We start from the raw sequence: 14,861 nt of genomic DNA on the forward strand, positions 1-14,861 counted from the left end.
GACAAAATCGCATCGTCTGTATATGTGAAGATGCTCTTAATTCGACTCTGTGCAAAATAAATTGTGACGTGAAATTGTGAATTGTGAAAAATTTTGGGAATGGTGTATTGCAAATGCCTATCAATATTTAGTACCTGCAAAACAATACCCCAAAGAGTAGCACTCCACCTGGTTTATATTTTCTTTACCAACCACCCACCTGGATCAGGTATAAAGGCAAAAACAAATTGGTGTGTGTGTGTGTATGTGTGCGTGAACGCGCGATGCTTTATTTTTACAAATATATATTATAAAATATTTTTACACCACATTTATCTCCTGACACATTACAACATCTACGTGCCGTGTACAAATGTTTGCATCAAGCGAACATAAACATCTTCAAAATGCATAAATTTTGTTACTTTCCAACTCAGCAGTACGCGAGTTACGATTACTTTCCGTTCCTGCCGCATGTTGACGCAATACAACTTTTTTTGTTTTAAATATTGAACAAATTACACAACCACACATGTATACACAAACACACGCAAACGCGCGCCCACACACGCTTATTTGTAAATCTATAGCAACGGTGGTATCGTGTGCAGACAAAACGCGCTTCATTTGCCAATCGATTTGTTGAAGCTCAAGGTGGCCCCAAGCTTTTTGCGGATACGAGGCGAAGACCAACGGGAAGACCGGCCTGACATGAGCATACCACCGGAACCCTTGAGATCACTCGTCGGAACACCTTCGTCGACGTCGTCCGCTTCGGTTTTGATCTCCATTTTCTGCGGGGCACACATAACAGACAAATTAGACGTGTTGTTAGCCATCTGCCCCCGTGGACGACTTATACGCACCTGTACGATCAGCCGCAGCAGTTGGTGTTGCGTGTCTAGCGCGGTGCCAATGTCACGCAGCTTCCGCTTCTGCTTCTCGAGCTCAACCGCCACGTAGTCTTCGGTGTTTTCCAGAACGTAATCGATGCCACCTGGATGCGAAACAGACGGGTGGTGATCGCTCAATGATGGTGATTTTCAACATTTCATGCAACTGAGGCAATTCGTTACCTTTATAGTCGTCCGTGAAAGGATTGCAGAACCACTTACGCAGCATGGAGTCGAGGAAACCGAGCTTGCATTTCTTCTCGTTCGGATACTCGATCAGCTCCATCTTGTCGACCATCTCGAGCCACATCTGCGGCAGCTTGCGCTCCAGCTCCGTGTGCAGAACGACCTGCATAGCGAGCCGCTTGAGCTGGGCGTTACGCCGCACCGACTCGATGTCACCAACGGCCAAACCGATCAGCAGGTTCATGAGCAGAATGGGCATGAGGATCATGAACAGGCCTGTCGAAGATCACAAAGCAAATGCATTACATCACACTGCGCACTGTGTACGACACAGACATAGTACGGTTACTTACAAAGTATGACGAATGAAGGAAACGGAAACGGAAGATCCCCCACGTGGTACGGCTGGACGTACGTGCCGACGAAGTCCATCTCACCCAGCATCATCGAGAACGTCCGCACCAGCGACATAGGAATGGATGAAAATGACAGATGGTTCACCTGTGGTTCGGACACCTTGAATCGGACGACATGGTAAAAAGGCAAGAATAAATAACACGCTCACGAGCTCGCAACACGAACCAAGACTTACTTTGGAGAGCAGAATGTAAAACGCCAGCCCGAATGCGATGATAAGTATGCTGAATACGATCAGCACTTTGATTAATGTTTGTAAGATCTCCAGGAACATCACCACGTATATGCCAATCTAAAGTGAGAACAACATTTGGTTGTATTTTTTGCTGGCTACCCAAAGGTTTAACTTTTGGGAGCTTTTTAAGCTTTTTCGAAAAAGCATTGAAATTCGTTGAACAAATATTGAAATCGATACAATGCTCCTCTCCTATGAACATTATAAGATTACATTTTTTTATGCATTTCGTATTGCATTTCGTAGATTGCCTTTCGTAGATCGATCTGCTATAAATCGAGCTATTTTATGGTTCCTTCAACAAAATTTCAAAGGTTGACCAGCTCCAGGACGTGTTGAAGATCCTTCAGGTTTTTCAGGAAGCCTAGTTTGGAGCTATACTAATTTAGCACCAAAATACCACATTCAAGTGCACCATACATCCATAATTCGGTTGATCCAAAGAATCTCGGGAACAAAGAGTTCAAATCTGAAAAAAGTGCTCACCTGATCGAAGCGCTGCAGGAACAACAACAGATTGAACCACGACAAAAACACGGTTATCGATGCCGCCGAGTAGTTGATGCTCAGGCACATCCCGCTTGAGAACATGGGCCAAATCATAATCAGAGCGGACGTGTAGAGGATCCACGAGATGAAGTTGTTCGGCTCCAGGAGGTAATGCCACTTTTGCTGGTAAACCTGCAGCAGCTCCCGGAGCGCATTCACCACAATGTAGACGATTATGCCGATGCCGGATACGAGCGTCGTTGTCGTGATTTCCATCTGTTCCTCGATCGGTGCCGCAGCCACGGAGCTGGTCACGTTTTGAACGGTGGCATAGTTGTGTCCCTTCGCACGAGACAACGACGACCGGAGTGCCAGTACGTGCTGATCTCCGTAACCGGCCCCGGCTCCCGGCTGGGTGTCCTGCAAGACGAACCGTGTGAGATGAATGTTTAACGAACCTCCTTTCCGTTTGGCGGAATTGCTTACATTTCCTATCCCATGGCCGATGGGGGTCGTGTTGCGCATCAGCTGCGACGTGAAGAGGGTGACGAAAAACAAAAACACACTGTAGAACAGCAGGTTGGCCAGGTGGAAGTATTTCCCGTACGAGTTCCACTTCATTTGCAAATACTTTTGGCTTAGGGGATGAGCCAACAGCTCCACGCGTCCATGGGCCACCATGGCCTGGCGGCACACAGTCAACGAGAGGCAACATAAAGAGATGATTAATTGCATTACTTTGCAGCGCGCACTAATGAGAGTTGAAAGCTACCAATTTAGCTGAGATGGATTCGCACAACGAAATATTGCTCGGGAACAATAAAGTGCAAGAAAACAGAAAGACGATCAAACACAACGGAAAGGATGGAAGAAGTGCGAATGAGCGTGCTGAGGAGATAGGTAGATAACAGCAATAGAGCAATAATTATCTTGTGAGGTTATTGTCTAGACGAGCGTAGCATGTAATGATAACTATTTTGAAATTTTGATGCGCGAATCTTAAGTTTCGATTCAAGGTTACCTTAAGCAGCAACCAACAATGCTTATTCGCTTTTGCGATTGCGACAAAGTTTGCTCCGTTAAACGGAACTGTGATGTGCAAGGAATAAGGATTACAAGCATCGTGTCTCGCGGCTCGAAAGAAATTTAATATTTTACCTAACAGCTTTAACTATCGTACGTAACTCGATATTATGGCTGTTGCTATTAAAAGTTAGCTAGCGTTTTGAATTTTTAAAGTCAATCAAAAGTGTGAGAACAATGAAACGTAAGGTAAAATGAGAAAGAAAAGCAAGAGATTACATACACAACAAGGGTTTTACATGGAACACACAAAACATTTATTTTTTACAAAAAGCTGTTGACCGAAAGTGCTTTAAAATATGAGCCTAAGTATGAATCATAATACAAATGAGATCTTTGAATTACTTTCTTTTTAAATTTTGCTTATGACCAATCATTCAATAGCTATTTGCTTTAGCATTTAGTTTAAATTTAGTACTTTTATTTTTTTTATAAGTACGCTGAAAACCATCCCATATTTTATTCAAGATGAAATTATTTTAATAAAATCTAAAGCTAAACTATGGTTCAGTTTGGTGAGAAAAATTCCAGCTTCTAATTGTTTTAGAAAAGAACGATAAATGTTTGCTAAGCTAGTAAGATTTTGTTACATAATCCATCACAGTCTAAAATATGGGTATATATATTTACTCATACATGGAGCATCAGATACGTTTCGCAACAAAATGAAGGAAAAACTCACATTGACTACATGCAAAGGTGGGGGGCGCCACTTGGGGTCGTTCATAGTTTTCCGGGTTTCCGCAATGGCTTCTTGAGACTTTTGATAGGCACTAAATGAATATTTGATCTGCAGCGAGCAAAGCGAGTATGAACACGGGTCAGTCCATGGACATTTAAGAGAGTGTGTAGGTAATGGACGCTTGATATGATTATGAGTAGAAGTCAATTATAATCGTGAGCTTTCATCTATCAGGTTGCGACTCATGAAAAAATAATGAAAGCAAACTCTAATGCATCTGATGGGAATTGTAGTGAAAATTTATGTTTTTTTACGTTCTTGCTGTCTATCTATTCTTGTTCAGGTTGAACAAACACGATAGATTAATGTACGCGATACTCTTTCGCGCTACTTCATCATAATGCAGAATTTAGCTTTTTAAAATAAATAATAAGAACAAAAAGCAGTGTACAAAATTAAAAATTGCAGTCCTTATCCATACAAATGGTAAATCATTCAAACTTTACTCGAATTCAGAACACTGAAATGTATCATTAGAAAATGCATAGCATATACATAATGTAAGATCACGTTTAGATGGTCGCTCTGTAATGCCATAAAACTGAAAAAAAAGAAGTTCATAAATCGATCGATTGACTAACAAAGCTGCGCAACTTACGAAATGCTATGCTTCGGAAAAACAGTGGTCAATAATTCAAAGTCAAAGAGTTTTCGCGCGGGACAAGAAAGCAAACGGATGAACAGGGAACGGTCGGTTGACTAATGAAAGAAAATTGCAACCTCCACAGGTAGTACGCAACAACACGATTGCCTAATTGCCCACGAGGAAGCACATGCAATGCGACAAGCTCTCCAAGCGATATGGCTCTACAGCGCAGATCGTGAAATAATGCCGAACAACATGCAAAGTCTGAAGTTTTCAATGGCAGTTGGCATGCAAAAGCGCCTCGTGACCGAACCGCGACCGCAACTCGCAAAACCGAGCCATAGCCGGGACCAGTGACAGCTTACGTTCAGCGCCGGAAGTGGGATCGGTTTCGATATCTGAACGGCTTCTCCGGTGCGGGCATCCATCTGCGCGTACAAAGCTGGACATTGGAGGCAGCTGAACGAGTACCGAATCTGTATGTGTGTGTGTGTGTGTGTGTGTGTGTGGGATGGGGGGTGCGTTATAAGAACGACAGCATTAGAGTCGGCACAAATATTCAAACCGCGGCGCGCCCATCGTCGCTGGTTCCCTTGCGAATGTCCCGGTGAATTTGCTGAAAGGAAGCTAATTAAGCGACTGCAGCAACCGGCAGTCGATTGGCCCGGTACTTACGTAGAAGCTTTTGGAGTCCTTCTTGCAGTTCGCCTTCGTGATGCACGTGTCCTGTACGGCTTCGAAAACGCGCGGCATCGAGGCGATCAGGGCGAGCGTTACGCATGGATGCTTGTCTGATTTCAGGGCCATCACCTCGCTGGATCGCTCCTCGTACGTCGCCATGGCTAGGGCCGCCTCGGGATACTTGTAGTAGATGGCGTAGTCGATCGCGCTCATGTCCATGTAGTTGTGCAGTAGCTTACAGCCGAGGCTGAGCAGCAGTACCACCGCGTTTGGCTTATTCTCCATCGTAGCAAGATGAAGCGCAGTGTTCTGAAGAGCGAATGAGTGTTACGAACGCATGAATTGGTGTATAAAATAACGCGTAAATTAAAAAGTGAACGAAGCAATTTAAACGATTGGGAAAATCGAGACGTAAGTGGACAGGTTTGCATAAATTTAAACTGTTCGATCGGTTTAACAGGTGTACAGGTGTTTTGCTCTCGAAATGTATTTGCAACGTGCTACTGTATTTCGAATACATCACCCACTAGACGTACACTTACCCCATCTTTGTCCACCTGATCTAGAAGATGTGAGTGGACCGAATGCAGTAGCTCGATCGTTTGCGTGTAGCCCGACATCGCCGCCAGATGGAGCGGATTGCGTCCGTTATGATCGCGATGGAGTAGCGCTCCCCGGTTTAGCAACAGCTGGACTACCCTCGTGTGTCCCTGCTGCGATGCAATATGCAACGGCGTGAGTCCTTCACCGTCACTCTCGTTGATGATGAACGTGCCCTTCTCGGAATCCAGCAACTGCCGGACGGTGTTGTAGCGACCGTACCGTGCAGCAAAGTGCAGCGGACTTTCGTTGTTATTATTTTTCAGATTAATGCACGCACCCAACCGGATCAGGTTCTCCAGGGAGCGGATGTGACCCTCCCGGCTGGCGTAGTGCAGCGGCGAGCAACCGGCGTCGTCCTTTTCGTTCAGCAACTGCAACAGATAGATCTCGGATTGCGTGAGGCACACCTCCTTGGCGAACTCGTCCAAACACCCCCCGTTCATGATGACCAGATGCAGCACGTTGCGTGAGTTCGCATCCTTGAGGCTGATGTTCGCTCCGAGCCGGATTAGGGTCATGACCGTGCGCCAGCCGCCTCGCGACGAGGACAACAGCAGCGGCGAACGCTTCTCCTTATCCATCGCGTTTATGTCGGCGCCCTCCTTCACGAGGAACTCCACAATCTCCGGGTGGTCAAACATTGCGGCACAGTGCAGCGGAGTCATCTTCTGGATGTCGGTGCAGTTGAGGCTGATGCGCTTCTCGAGCGGTTGCATGCGGAACATGAGCTTCACGATTTCTATCGCTCCTTGGGCGGCCGCCAGATGTACCGGCGTTGAGAGGTCATGCTGTTGCGTCGATATTTTCGCACCCGACTTCATGCACAGCTCCACAGCTTTAATGTCGCCCCCGTGGACTGCCGAGTGAAGCGGAACGTTGCCCTCCGAATCGTAGAACGATATCATCTCCTCCCTGGTGCAGCCCTTTGATTCGCCCCACTGGAAGAAAACCTCCATCGTCTTAGAGCTGGCGTTTTTGGCTGCCTCGTGGATCGGGTAGTACCCGTTGTTGCAGGGTTTTCTTGGGCAGGCTCCAAACTCCGAAATCTACCCAGTACCACGAAATCCAAGATCCAAAAAAACCAACCCTCCGTTAGGCACTTGAGACGGTGAAACCTATCGATCGTGTCACACTCTTACCAATATCCTAGCGCACTCTTCGTTGTCGTAGATCGCGGCCAAATGAAGAGCTGTTCGACCATGTTCGCCACCTTGCTGGATGTCGATGACTTCACGATACTTGCCCATCACCTGCAGGGCACTGACTTTATTCTGCTCCGTGGCCAGATGCACCGGGGCAAGTTTCTTTTCGTTGAGCGTATTTGTTGCTACCGGGCTAAAAAGCCATGGGGAGAAAAACATGATAAAACATACCCTTAAAATCATTTGTTTTCGCCGATTGATTGAGCACGAACGGAATCCCGAGTTACGTTCTTCAATTGTGTGGAACAATATTTTGTTGAAAATGCCAATCCTCAAATATGGGATGGATGCGAAAGAAACATGTTTTAGTCTGGCTTTCATTGAATCACCATATGTTTCCAATTAAAACTTTAAGGTCGATGGCAGTTAATGATAAAGTTGATAATTGAATCTATCCTAGGTATAATTTGATCATTATTAGCAACGTCCATTTATGGACATTAGCGAACGCTGAAGTTTAAGAATTTATGACACAGATTATCATCACAATCATGACGTATGCTTATGAAATTAGTAACAACATATATAACTAATCAATACAATTATTGTACCTCTTTTTGGTGTGATAATTTGCTGTATTGCAATTTACGCTTTGTATTATAGATGATATTTTTATTGACATTACCAGTTTTATAATTTAAGGTAAAGATAACCATCATAATCATAATTATGGCGTTTGTATGCCGCTACACAATAAATTTATTTTTGGCTCTGTTTGGTGCAAAAAATGTGTTGTATTGAAGATTCCAATTTGGTGCTATTTTTATAGTTATCTATGTTTCTTCGTGCAATTGAAAACATTTCTACCACGAATAATACAAACTGGAGCCAATAAATACCTGTAGTGCGGATGTGATGGTAAAGGTCGGAAAGAAAGCAAAAGTGACTTACACTTTCAACAGAAATTCCAGTGCATCAAACGAATCATTCTCAACTGCCGTATGGAGCGGAGTATTTCCGACCATATCCTGGGCGTTCAGGTTTCCTCCTTGACCGTAGATAAAAGAGAGAATATTGACCCGGTTCCGTGCCGCAGCCTGATGAGCGGCCGTGCGGCCCTTGCTGTCCTTTACCGAAAGCCGGTTGTTATCTCCTTCATACAGCCGCATAAATTCCTCCAAATTGCCAGCCTCTGCAGCCTGGAGAGTTTTGGATGAAATGAAAATGTATTATAAATCAGCGACTACAAAACAGACAAAAACCATCAAAATATAAGAACTAAATGTCGTTGACACCTGAAATACAATCAAGCGTAGAAAAATTACATTAGCTTTAAAGTATTTCTTAGGACGAATGTCCACAACTCTAGTGCTGAGCTTGGTTTATAGTAAAAATAATAATTCTGCGCAAAAATTGTAACTATAACTTTATGACTGCACACGTGAAGAAACTCTTGCAGACAATTTATCGGGCACTTCTACATTTGTTGATCCTCTTCTAGCTTCTAAACAACTTTACGATAAACATGAAAAATTCTTATCCCAAGACAGTCACTAACCAGCAAATATTGTAACGAACTTTTTCCGGGTTTTTTCACTATATCCATCCAACAAAGCCTCACTCTGGGAGTTTCGGTGTATGATACACATTTCTTCATTCTTGATTCACACATGGCTGCAGCAATGCGGCTAACGAACAAATCGCTTTGAAAGGCGTTGCGCAACTGGCAGCCCATTTAGTTCATTACAATGCATAGCTCGCTGGACTCGCTTAGCGAATTGCTTTGACAGCTTTCGTTTGTTAATGATAAAAATAGACATTGATCGCATAAAGTGACCACGGCAATGCTATCTTCTCGGTTTATGCTGCTCTGGGGACCCAGCGTAAACCCAGTGATGACAGTTTTTTTTTATCAGATATTTACTCTACAGAAACCGAGCCAACTGATGGCTACGAAATATCACATTATCAAGCTGCACCCATGGTTTAGTGTACGCGTGAGTTTGCCTGCGTTTCCCGCCATAAAGCAGATAGAAAAAAACCTGACGCCCTTCTGTTCAGTTCCTTAACATCGAATGATTGACATGGATGATGAAATGAGGGAACGAAATGTGTGCATGCAATCATGTCGGCAAATATGACTGGATGTCAGATGGCCGTATGAAAGTTGTGTTGATTGTACGATTATACAACTGCGTGCAAATGATAAGCAGCAAAGCTCATCGATTGGCTTCTAAAACCTTTTCCCATTTCGTCTAGCGGCTTTCTTTAGAGCTTCACCGTTCCGTGTTTTTAGTTAAACTTAATGCAATAAATTGTGAATAAACACATCGCTTGATTTGTAACTTTATCAGACCAATAAGTTACGGACTACCAGGCGTCTCCATCGCGTCGGTTCAAGCATGCATGAACGGTTCTTACGTAAATGTTGCATTGCAGCAAGCATTCATTTAATTTAAATTTTAATGTAAACTAAAATAAATACAATACTCATGCCATAGTGACCTGTAGCACTTCTTCCGCATTAATGCGAATTGTTCCCTGAAGCCGCAGCACCCGGCTCCAGTTGACGGGTATTTTCAATGGCGTCGTGATCGAGAATCCATTCCGTTGCGAACAATTACGCCACATTCGTCGTAGGGATTTATGTGTGTGCATAGCAACAGCTAGCATACGATTGAGCTCACTCCGGTCCGAGAATTGTTCTATTCCAGCTCCAGATCGTGATTCTGATCAACACTTTATCAACAACACACGTTATTTCTAGACCTCTTTATTGTAGGCTCAGGGTCACACAAACACACTATATATATACTATTATAATATATATATATATATATATATATATATATATATATATATATATATATATATATATATATATATATATATATATATATATATATATATATATATATATATATATATATATATATATATATATATATATATATACTATTAATAATTTCTACTATGTATGCTATTACTTGTATCTATAAATGTTTCTTTATTCAAAGTGATATATGTTTGTTGGAATCTCTACTACGGACTCTACACTATGTTTAATTATATGTAGATTATATACACTTCAATAACAATAAATTATTTCACTTCGATACCTAATTGTGAGATGTTTGCTGCTCGAATTTCATAAAACTTAGTTTAGAAACAACCAAAAAAGGGACACCATCTTTGCACATCAACACAATAAAAACATTGTGAAAAGTTTCCTAATAAAAGTTTAATTGCTGTTTAAGTGGTTGATTAGCCATAAACTCGAATCAGTATCTTCAAAGCTGTACAATTTTTATCACCAATGAGCACGATGCTGCCAATTAATTAGCGTTAATGAATTGATGAATGTACAGCTTGTTCATTAAATGTTTCAATTGGTTCTCGGAAAAAATTTGGAATTTCTTACCACCACATATATATAGCAAGCTTTTTCGTCAAAAATAGAATTGGGATATTTTATTCTTTGGAATTGAATACGCTGCTTTGCTTAAATTAGGTGATTAGATAATGACGTTTTTTCCTATCATGGAGGATAAGAAGCGATTAGAAGTGCGAATAATACTCAAACTCAAGTAGTCTATTTCAAGCAAAATATTTAATCTTTTTCGGTCAAAATGTCATTAGCTTGATTGTGATTCCAACTCAGGTATGAAGAGCTTAAAATCGAACAAAGTCAAAAGAAATTTATTGCATTGCTCAATATTTAATCGAACAATTTTAATAATTCGTACGTCAAAATGAAAATTATATTATCTTGAATTAAGGAACATATCTATTCACCAGTGGATTCAATGTATTATGTAATATATAAACTTCAAGTCTTCTTGCCATTTGGATAGCTGAAGAGTAAATATATATTCCAAGATGTGCGATATTTACGCATCTAACAGTAACTAGGCTTATGATTATTTTTCACTATACAATATTATCTATGCTGATAATTCTGATATTGCTCTTAATTAAATATATCACTATTGTTTGTCTGTGTTGGTATGTGAACAATATGTGCATATGAAATCTTTACTTGGTTTCAAAAGCACTCATTCTCACTTTAAGTTTGACGATATAAGTTTTTTAACTAATTTTTATCGTTTTTATGCCAATGAGATTCGACTAATCAGATTTCAGGCATGAACAATTCTATACTTTCTTAAATAACTTCAAAGCATCAGCTTGGTACATTTTTTCCAACCACAGCAGAAGGATTCTGATGCTTTTACCAAACAGATCGAGTTTAATTACGTTCCAAAAACACTAGCAACACATTTTTCACCTGCGTTTTAAATTACATATCACTAACGAACATTATATTCTAAATATAAATTTAATAAAAAAAACATTTTCTCAAAATCTGATCGGCTTAAATCACACGGGCTGCTTTCTACGGTATTATCAATGTTTTCAAAACCTCAAAATAAGATCGCGGTCACCATCAGACTAAGTGCACGCCACTTTGTGATAGGTGTTTTATAGCCTCATCGAGCATTTAACCCTAGGATTATCAAGGATGCTGAGAGAGCAAAGTACACAGCGAGAGAAGCATAATTCATGTCCTAGTACCGGCATGGAAGAGTGCAAGGATTGCGTATAAGAGTGTAAGCAGCGGTGCAGGGTTTGAGATTTTGCTATGAACTTCTAAGTGAAAGCTATTTTTTTTATTTCTCTCTCATAAACATGGTGGAGTTCTTTTATTCTTTAATGAAATAGCACGGATCACTATACATTTGCTTCACAATATATGTTTTATTTTCGCACAAAACTACATTATTTAGAAGCACTAGATTATATCGCAAAATATAATTTTCACTATAACAATTCATAAGCCTTTTTTTCCATAAAAAAAACTAGCTTATATAAAGTCAAATTTCACAACATTACAAATTATACTACGGAGAGCAACCCTGGCAGTTCCTGTAATGTGAGAGTGCGACGCTCTCAGCTATCAATCAATGAATGCCCTTTGACTTTGCCTTCGACGGAAATCAGAGAGCAGCTTTCTTCTTAGAGCTAGCTCAATATTGAAGCTCTACAACTGTATCCTAGATCGCTCAAGCTTGCACATGTTGGAGTTCCAAGCAAACAGATACAACCGTTAGGCGTTGAAATGGTTGTAGCGTAATCATCCGCCAAACCAACAAGCAAACAACAAAACATCAGTTGCAAGCGAGAGCAGCAATTTACTTTCTATTCTCAAAGGAAGCGTGAAGCATATCATGCAGCATACAATTCTTAAGCTATCTTCTGGGAATAGACTAACCCTTCCTGGCGATAACAATCGTATGTAAAGCATTTGGAAGTAATCACTTCGATTACATGAGCTCATTTACTCACGCGATCGGTTGAAATTTGAATGAGTAGTTTGAAAGAAAAACGTGGCAAAATGTTAAACTATGGTAAGGAACTTTCAGTAAACGTATCAAACATTTCCATTAAGCAGACTGTGAGTGTATCACAATAATAGCTTGTATTCATATGCAGTGAAACTACGGCAACGTAGAGTTTAAACTTTGGCGCAAGAGATATGAGTGATTTAAAAATAACATAAATCGACACTCCGATAAGAACTTATACATCACATTCACGCATTAAAATCGAAAATAGATTTCAAAGTTGAAGAAAACTTTTTCGATAAAATATCCCTCCACTTTTAAACCGTTGAGCCATAACTTTCATGGCTATATCACTTTTAACGTTGGTGGCTTGTGGACAGATATGTAAAGAAAGAAAAATCAATTCCCAAAGTCTTGAAAGGCGATGATGAAACTGGTTATTTGACATCAAGCCAAGCCATATGGCTGTCTTATGAAGTGCTATTGAATACAAAAGGATATTGTAACAGAAGTATTGACTGTTCCGGAATCTACAGATAGTTTTACTAAACTATTTTAAACAGTCAATCGAGTCTAGAGTTCGAAATTGCACAACAACATAAAATAGACATGTTAACTCACCCTTAATATGCGGTATGGGCTATCGCTTAACAGGCACACTTCCGCTTCCGCTGGTTGTGTTAAAATGGCTTGCAGCTCATTGTTGTCGTGTGAGTTGATTTGGTTCGGCTTGGTAGATTGTAAGCCATGAGCAGAAGGAAGCTTCAACCTCGCCAACAGCCAGTTCTAAAACGTCATGCAATACAGCGTATAAAATCCACGTGATCTATTGAATCGATGCCTTTTAAGCAGCTTTACCTTAAAGGCTTGAGATTGTTGCAGATCCTCTTCCTCCTGGTTAGCATCGCACGCCGGGAGATTGTGATCCGTATCCGAACGAACTGATCTAGCACTATGAATTAGGTACAACGGCGTAGGCATTGTTTTTGTGAATATCTGATGCATTTACGCATCATATGATTTACACAATCGAACGAAACTTCAAAATCAATATCTGTTTTTCGCAAATTTTCAATTTTTACAACACAACCCCTTCGATTTCAGTGTTTTATATCACGTTCTACCGTGTTCTGTTGTAATTGTAATATTTACACACACAAAAACAAGTGATATAATTGTAATAAATAATAATAAAACACTTTGCTCAGAAAAATACTTATACACTTCAAACTACTCACAAAACCATACAAGAGAGATAAACATTTTCGAAACATCTCTAATAGACTTATTTCTGTACTTGAGATTCATATTGAAACAACCAATAGACGCAATATACACACTTTATACAACGAACGCATGTGTACAACCGAATATTATTGCTAAAATGCTTATCATAAAGTACGAGGTCGCGTTTTTGCGTGCCACCACGGGGTCGTGTATTATTTGCAACTTAATTCACGGCACATGCATGAACATATTGTTCAATAATTCGAATTTTAGCGTGATTGGTGTAAAGGGTTTCAGCAGCACTTTTATGAAGTTGACTGGATTGAATTCAATAGGAACTGCAAGAATTGCGTTTAGTTTCAACTCTTTACTTTCACATCAACAAAATTTGTATTTCTGTACATTAGGTAGTTTGAGTCACATCATTCCTGCAAGGGTAATTCATTCACAATTCGCAGCGCTTTTAACAGATGATTTTGATTCACAACACATCTCGAATGCTGGATGTAAATTAGAGAGCCCAACACTTTTTGGAGTGATACAAATGTAGTAACTAAGGCGTGATAAACACATTTAACTAAAAACTAGCGTCATAAGCCACTCTCACTTTTCGGCACGATTGCTGTAAATTATTATAAACCATGCCAAAGTTACACTTTTGTCACACATCCCAGTACGTTTTAAGCCCGTCTCTCGGTTATGAAACTTCTTCCTTCACTACTAGCCTAGCCACGACCGATGAAAGGACCTCTCGCTTAACGTATCACCGCAAGGGAAATGTTTCATGCACTAGCGTTATGCGTTCGGTTAGCTCAACGGCTGCCGGAACACTGTTGCAAAGGCACCGGAACGAGTTAAATTAAGCAAATGATTCGAGCAAGGCGAGAAAATGCCCTTCGCCTGCATCACCCCACGCACTGAGGAGTGGTGGCGTCGCCAAGGCGTGGTGGGTGGTTTGATGTGTGCGTAGTATTGCCGTGGAAAAAACTAGCGAAATGGAAACGGAGCCCCCGACCGAACCGCAGGGTAGATCGAATGGTGGCCACACTTTGGAGAGCAAACATACGATAGAAATGAGGAACGGCTTGGCCAGGGGCCTGCATTCGATACAAAGCACGCGTCATGTGTTTGTATTTTTTAGTGGTGTATTTGGTTTTGGCTCAATACCAGCTACGACACTCTTGCTCGCTCTGACATGGCTGGATGGAGCTAGAGGGTGGCAAGATAAACCGTGTGCGTCGCAAAGAAAACAT

The 14,861-nt window shown here is 41.1% G+C and overlaps 1 protein-coding gene across 1 annotated transcript; it reads right to left on the reverse strand.

Annotated features, from left to right (window-relative positions):
- Window positions 1–243: 243 nt before the first annotated feature.
- On the reverse strand, window positions 244–13,362 carry LOC128726164 (transient receptor potential cation channel subfamily A member 1). The gene is made up of 15 exons (XM_053819955.1): window positions 13,240–13,362; window positions 13,003–13,167; window positions 7,988–8,235; window positions 7,034–7,229; window positions 5,834–6,940; window positions 5,286–5,600; window positions 4,976–5,086; window positions 3,965–4,072; window positions 2,686–2,883; window positions 2,197–2,619; window positions 1,651–1,767; window positions 1,412–1,574; window positions 1,056–1,334; window positions 846–976; window positions 244–773 (listed from the first exon to the last, which is right to left on the reverse strand). Exons 1-15 carry the CDS (start codon window positions 13,360–13,362, stop codon window positions 603–605), a joined length of 3,855 nt encoding a protein of 1,284 aa, XP_053675930.1. The 3' UTR covers window positions 244–602.
- Window positions 13,363–14,861: the final 1,499 nt, after the last annotated feature.

The sequence above is a fragment of the Anopheles nili genome, chromosome 3 (genome assembly GCF_943737925.1).
Source record: "Anopheles nili chromosome 3, idAnoNiliSN_F5_01, whole genome shotgun sequence".
NCBI classification, from domain to species: domain Eukaryota; kingdom Metazoa; phylum Arthropoda; class Insecta; order Diptera; family Culicidae; genus Anopheles; species Anopheles nili.

Bases quoted from the DNA above. Each gene is read 5' to 3' on its own strand.
- LOC128726164 (XM_053819955.1), bottom strand. From the start codon at position 13,362: ATGCCTACGCCGTTGTACCTAATTCATAGTGCTAGATCAGTTCGTTCG. The intron at 13,168-13,239 runs GTAAAGCTGCTT...ATGACGTTTTAG, and splicing joins AACAATCTCAAGCCTTTAAG to AACTGGCTGTTGGCGAGGTT. The intron at 5,601-5,833 runs GTAAGTGTACGT...TTCGCTCTTCAG, and splicing joins ATCAGGTGGACAAAGATGGG to AACACTGCGCTTCATCTTGC.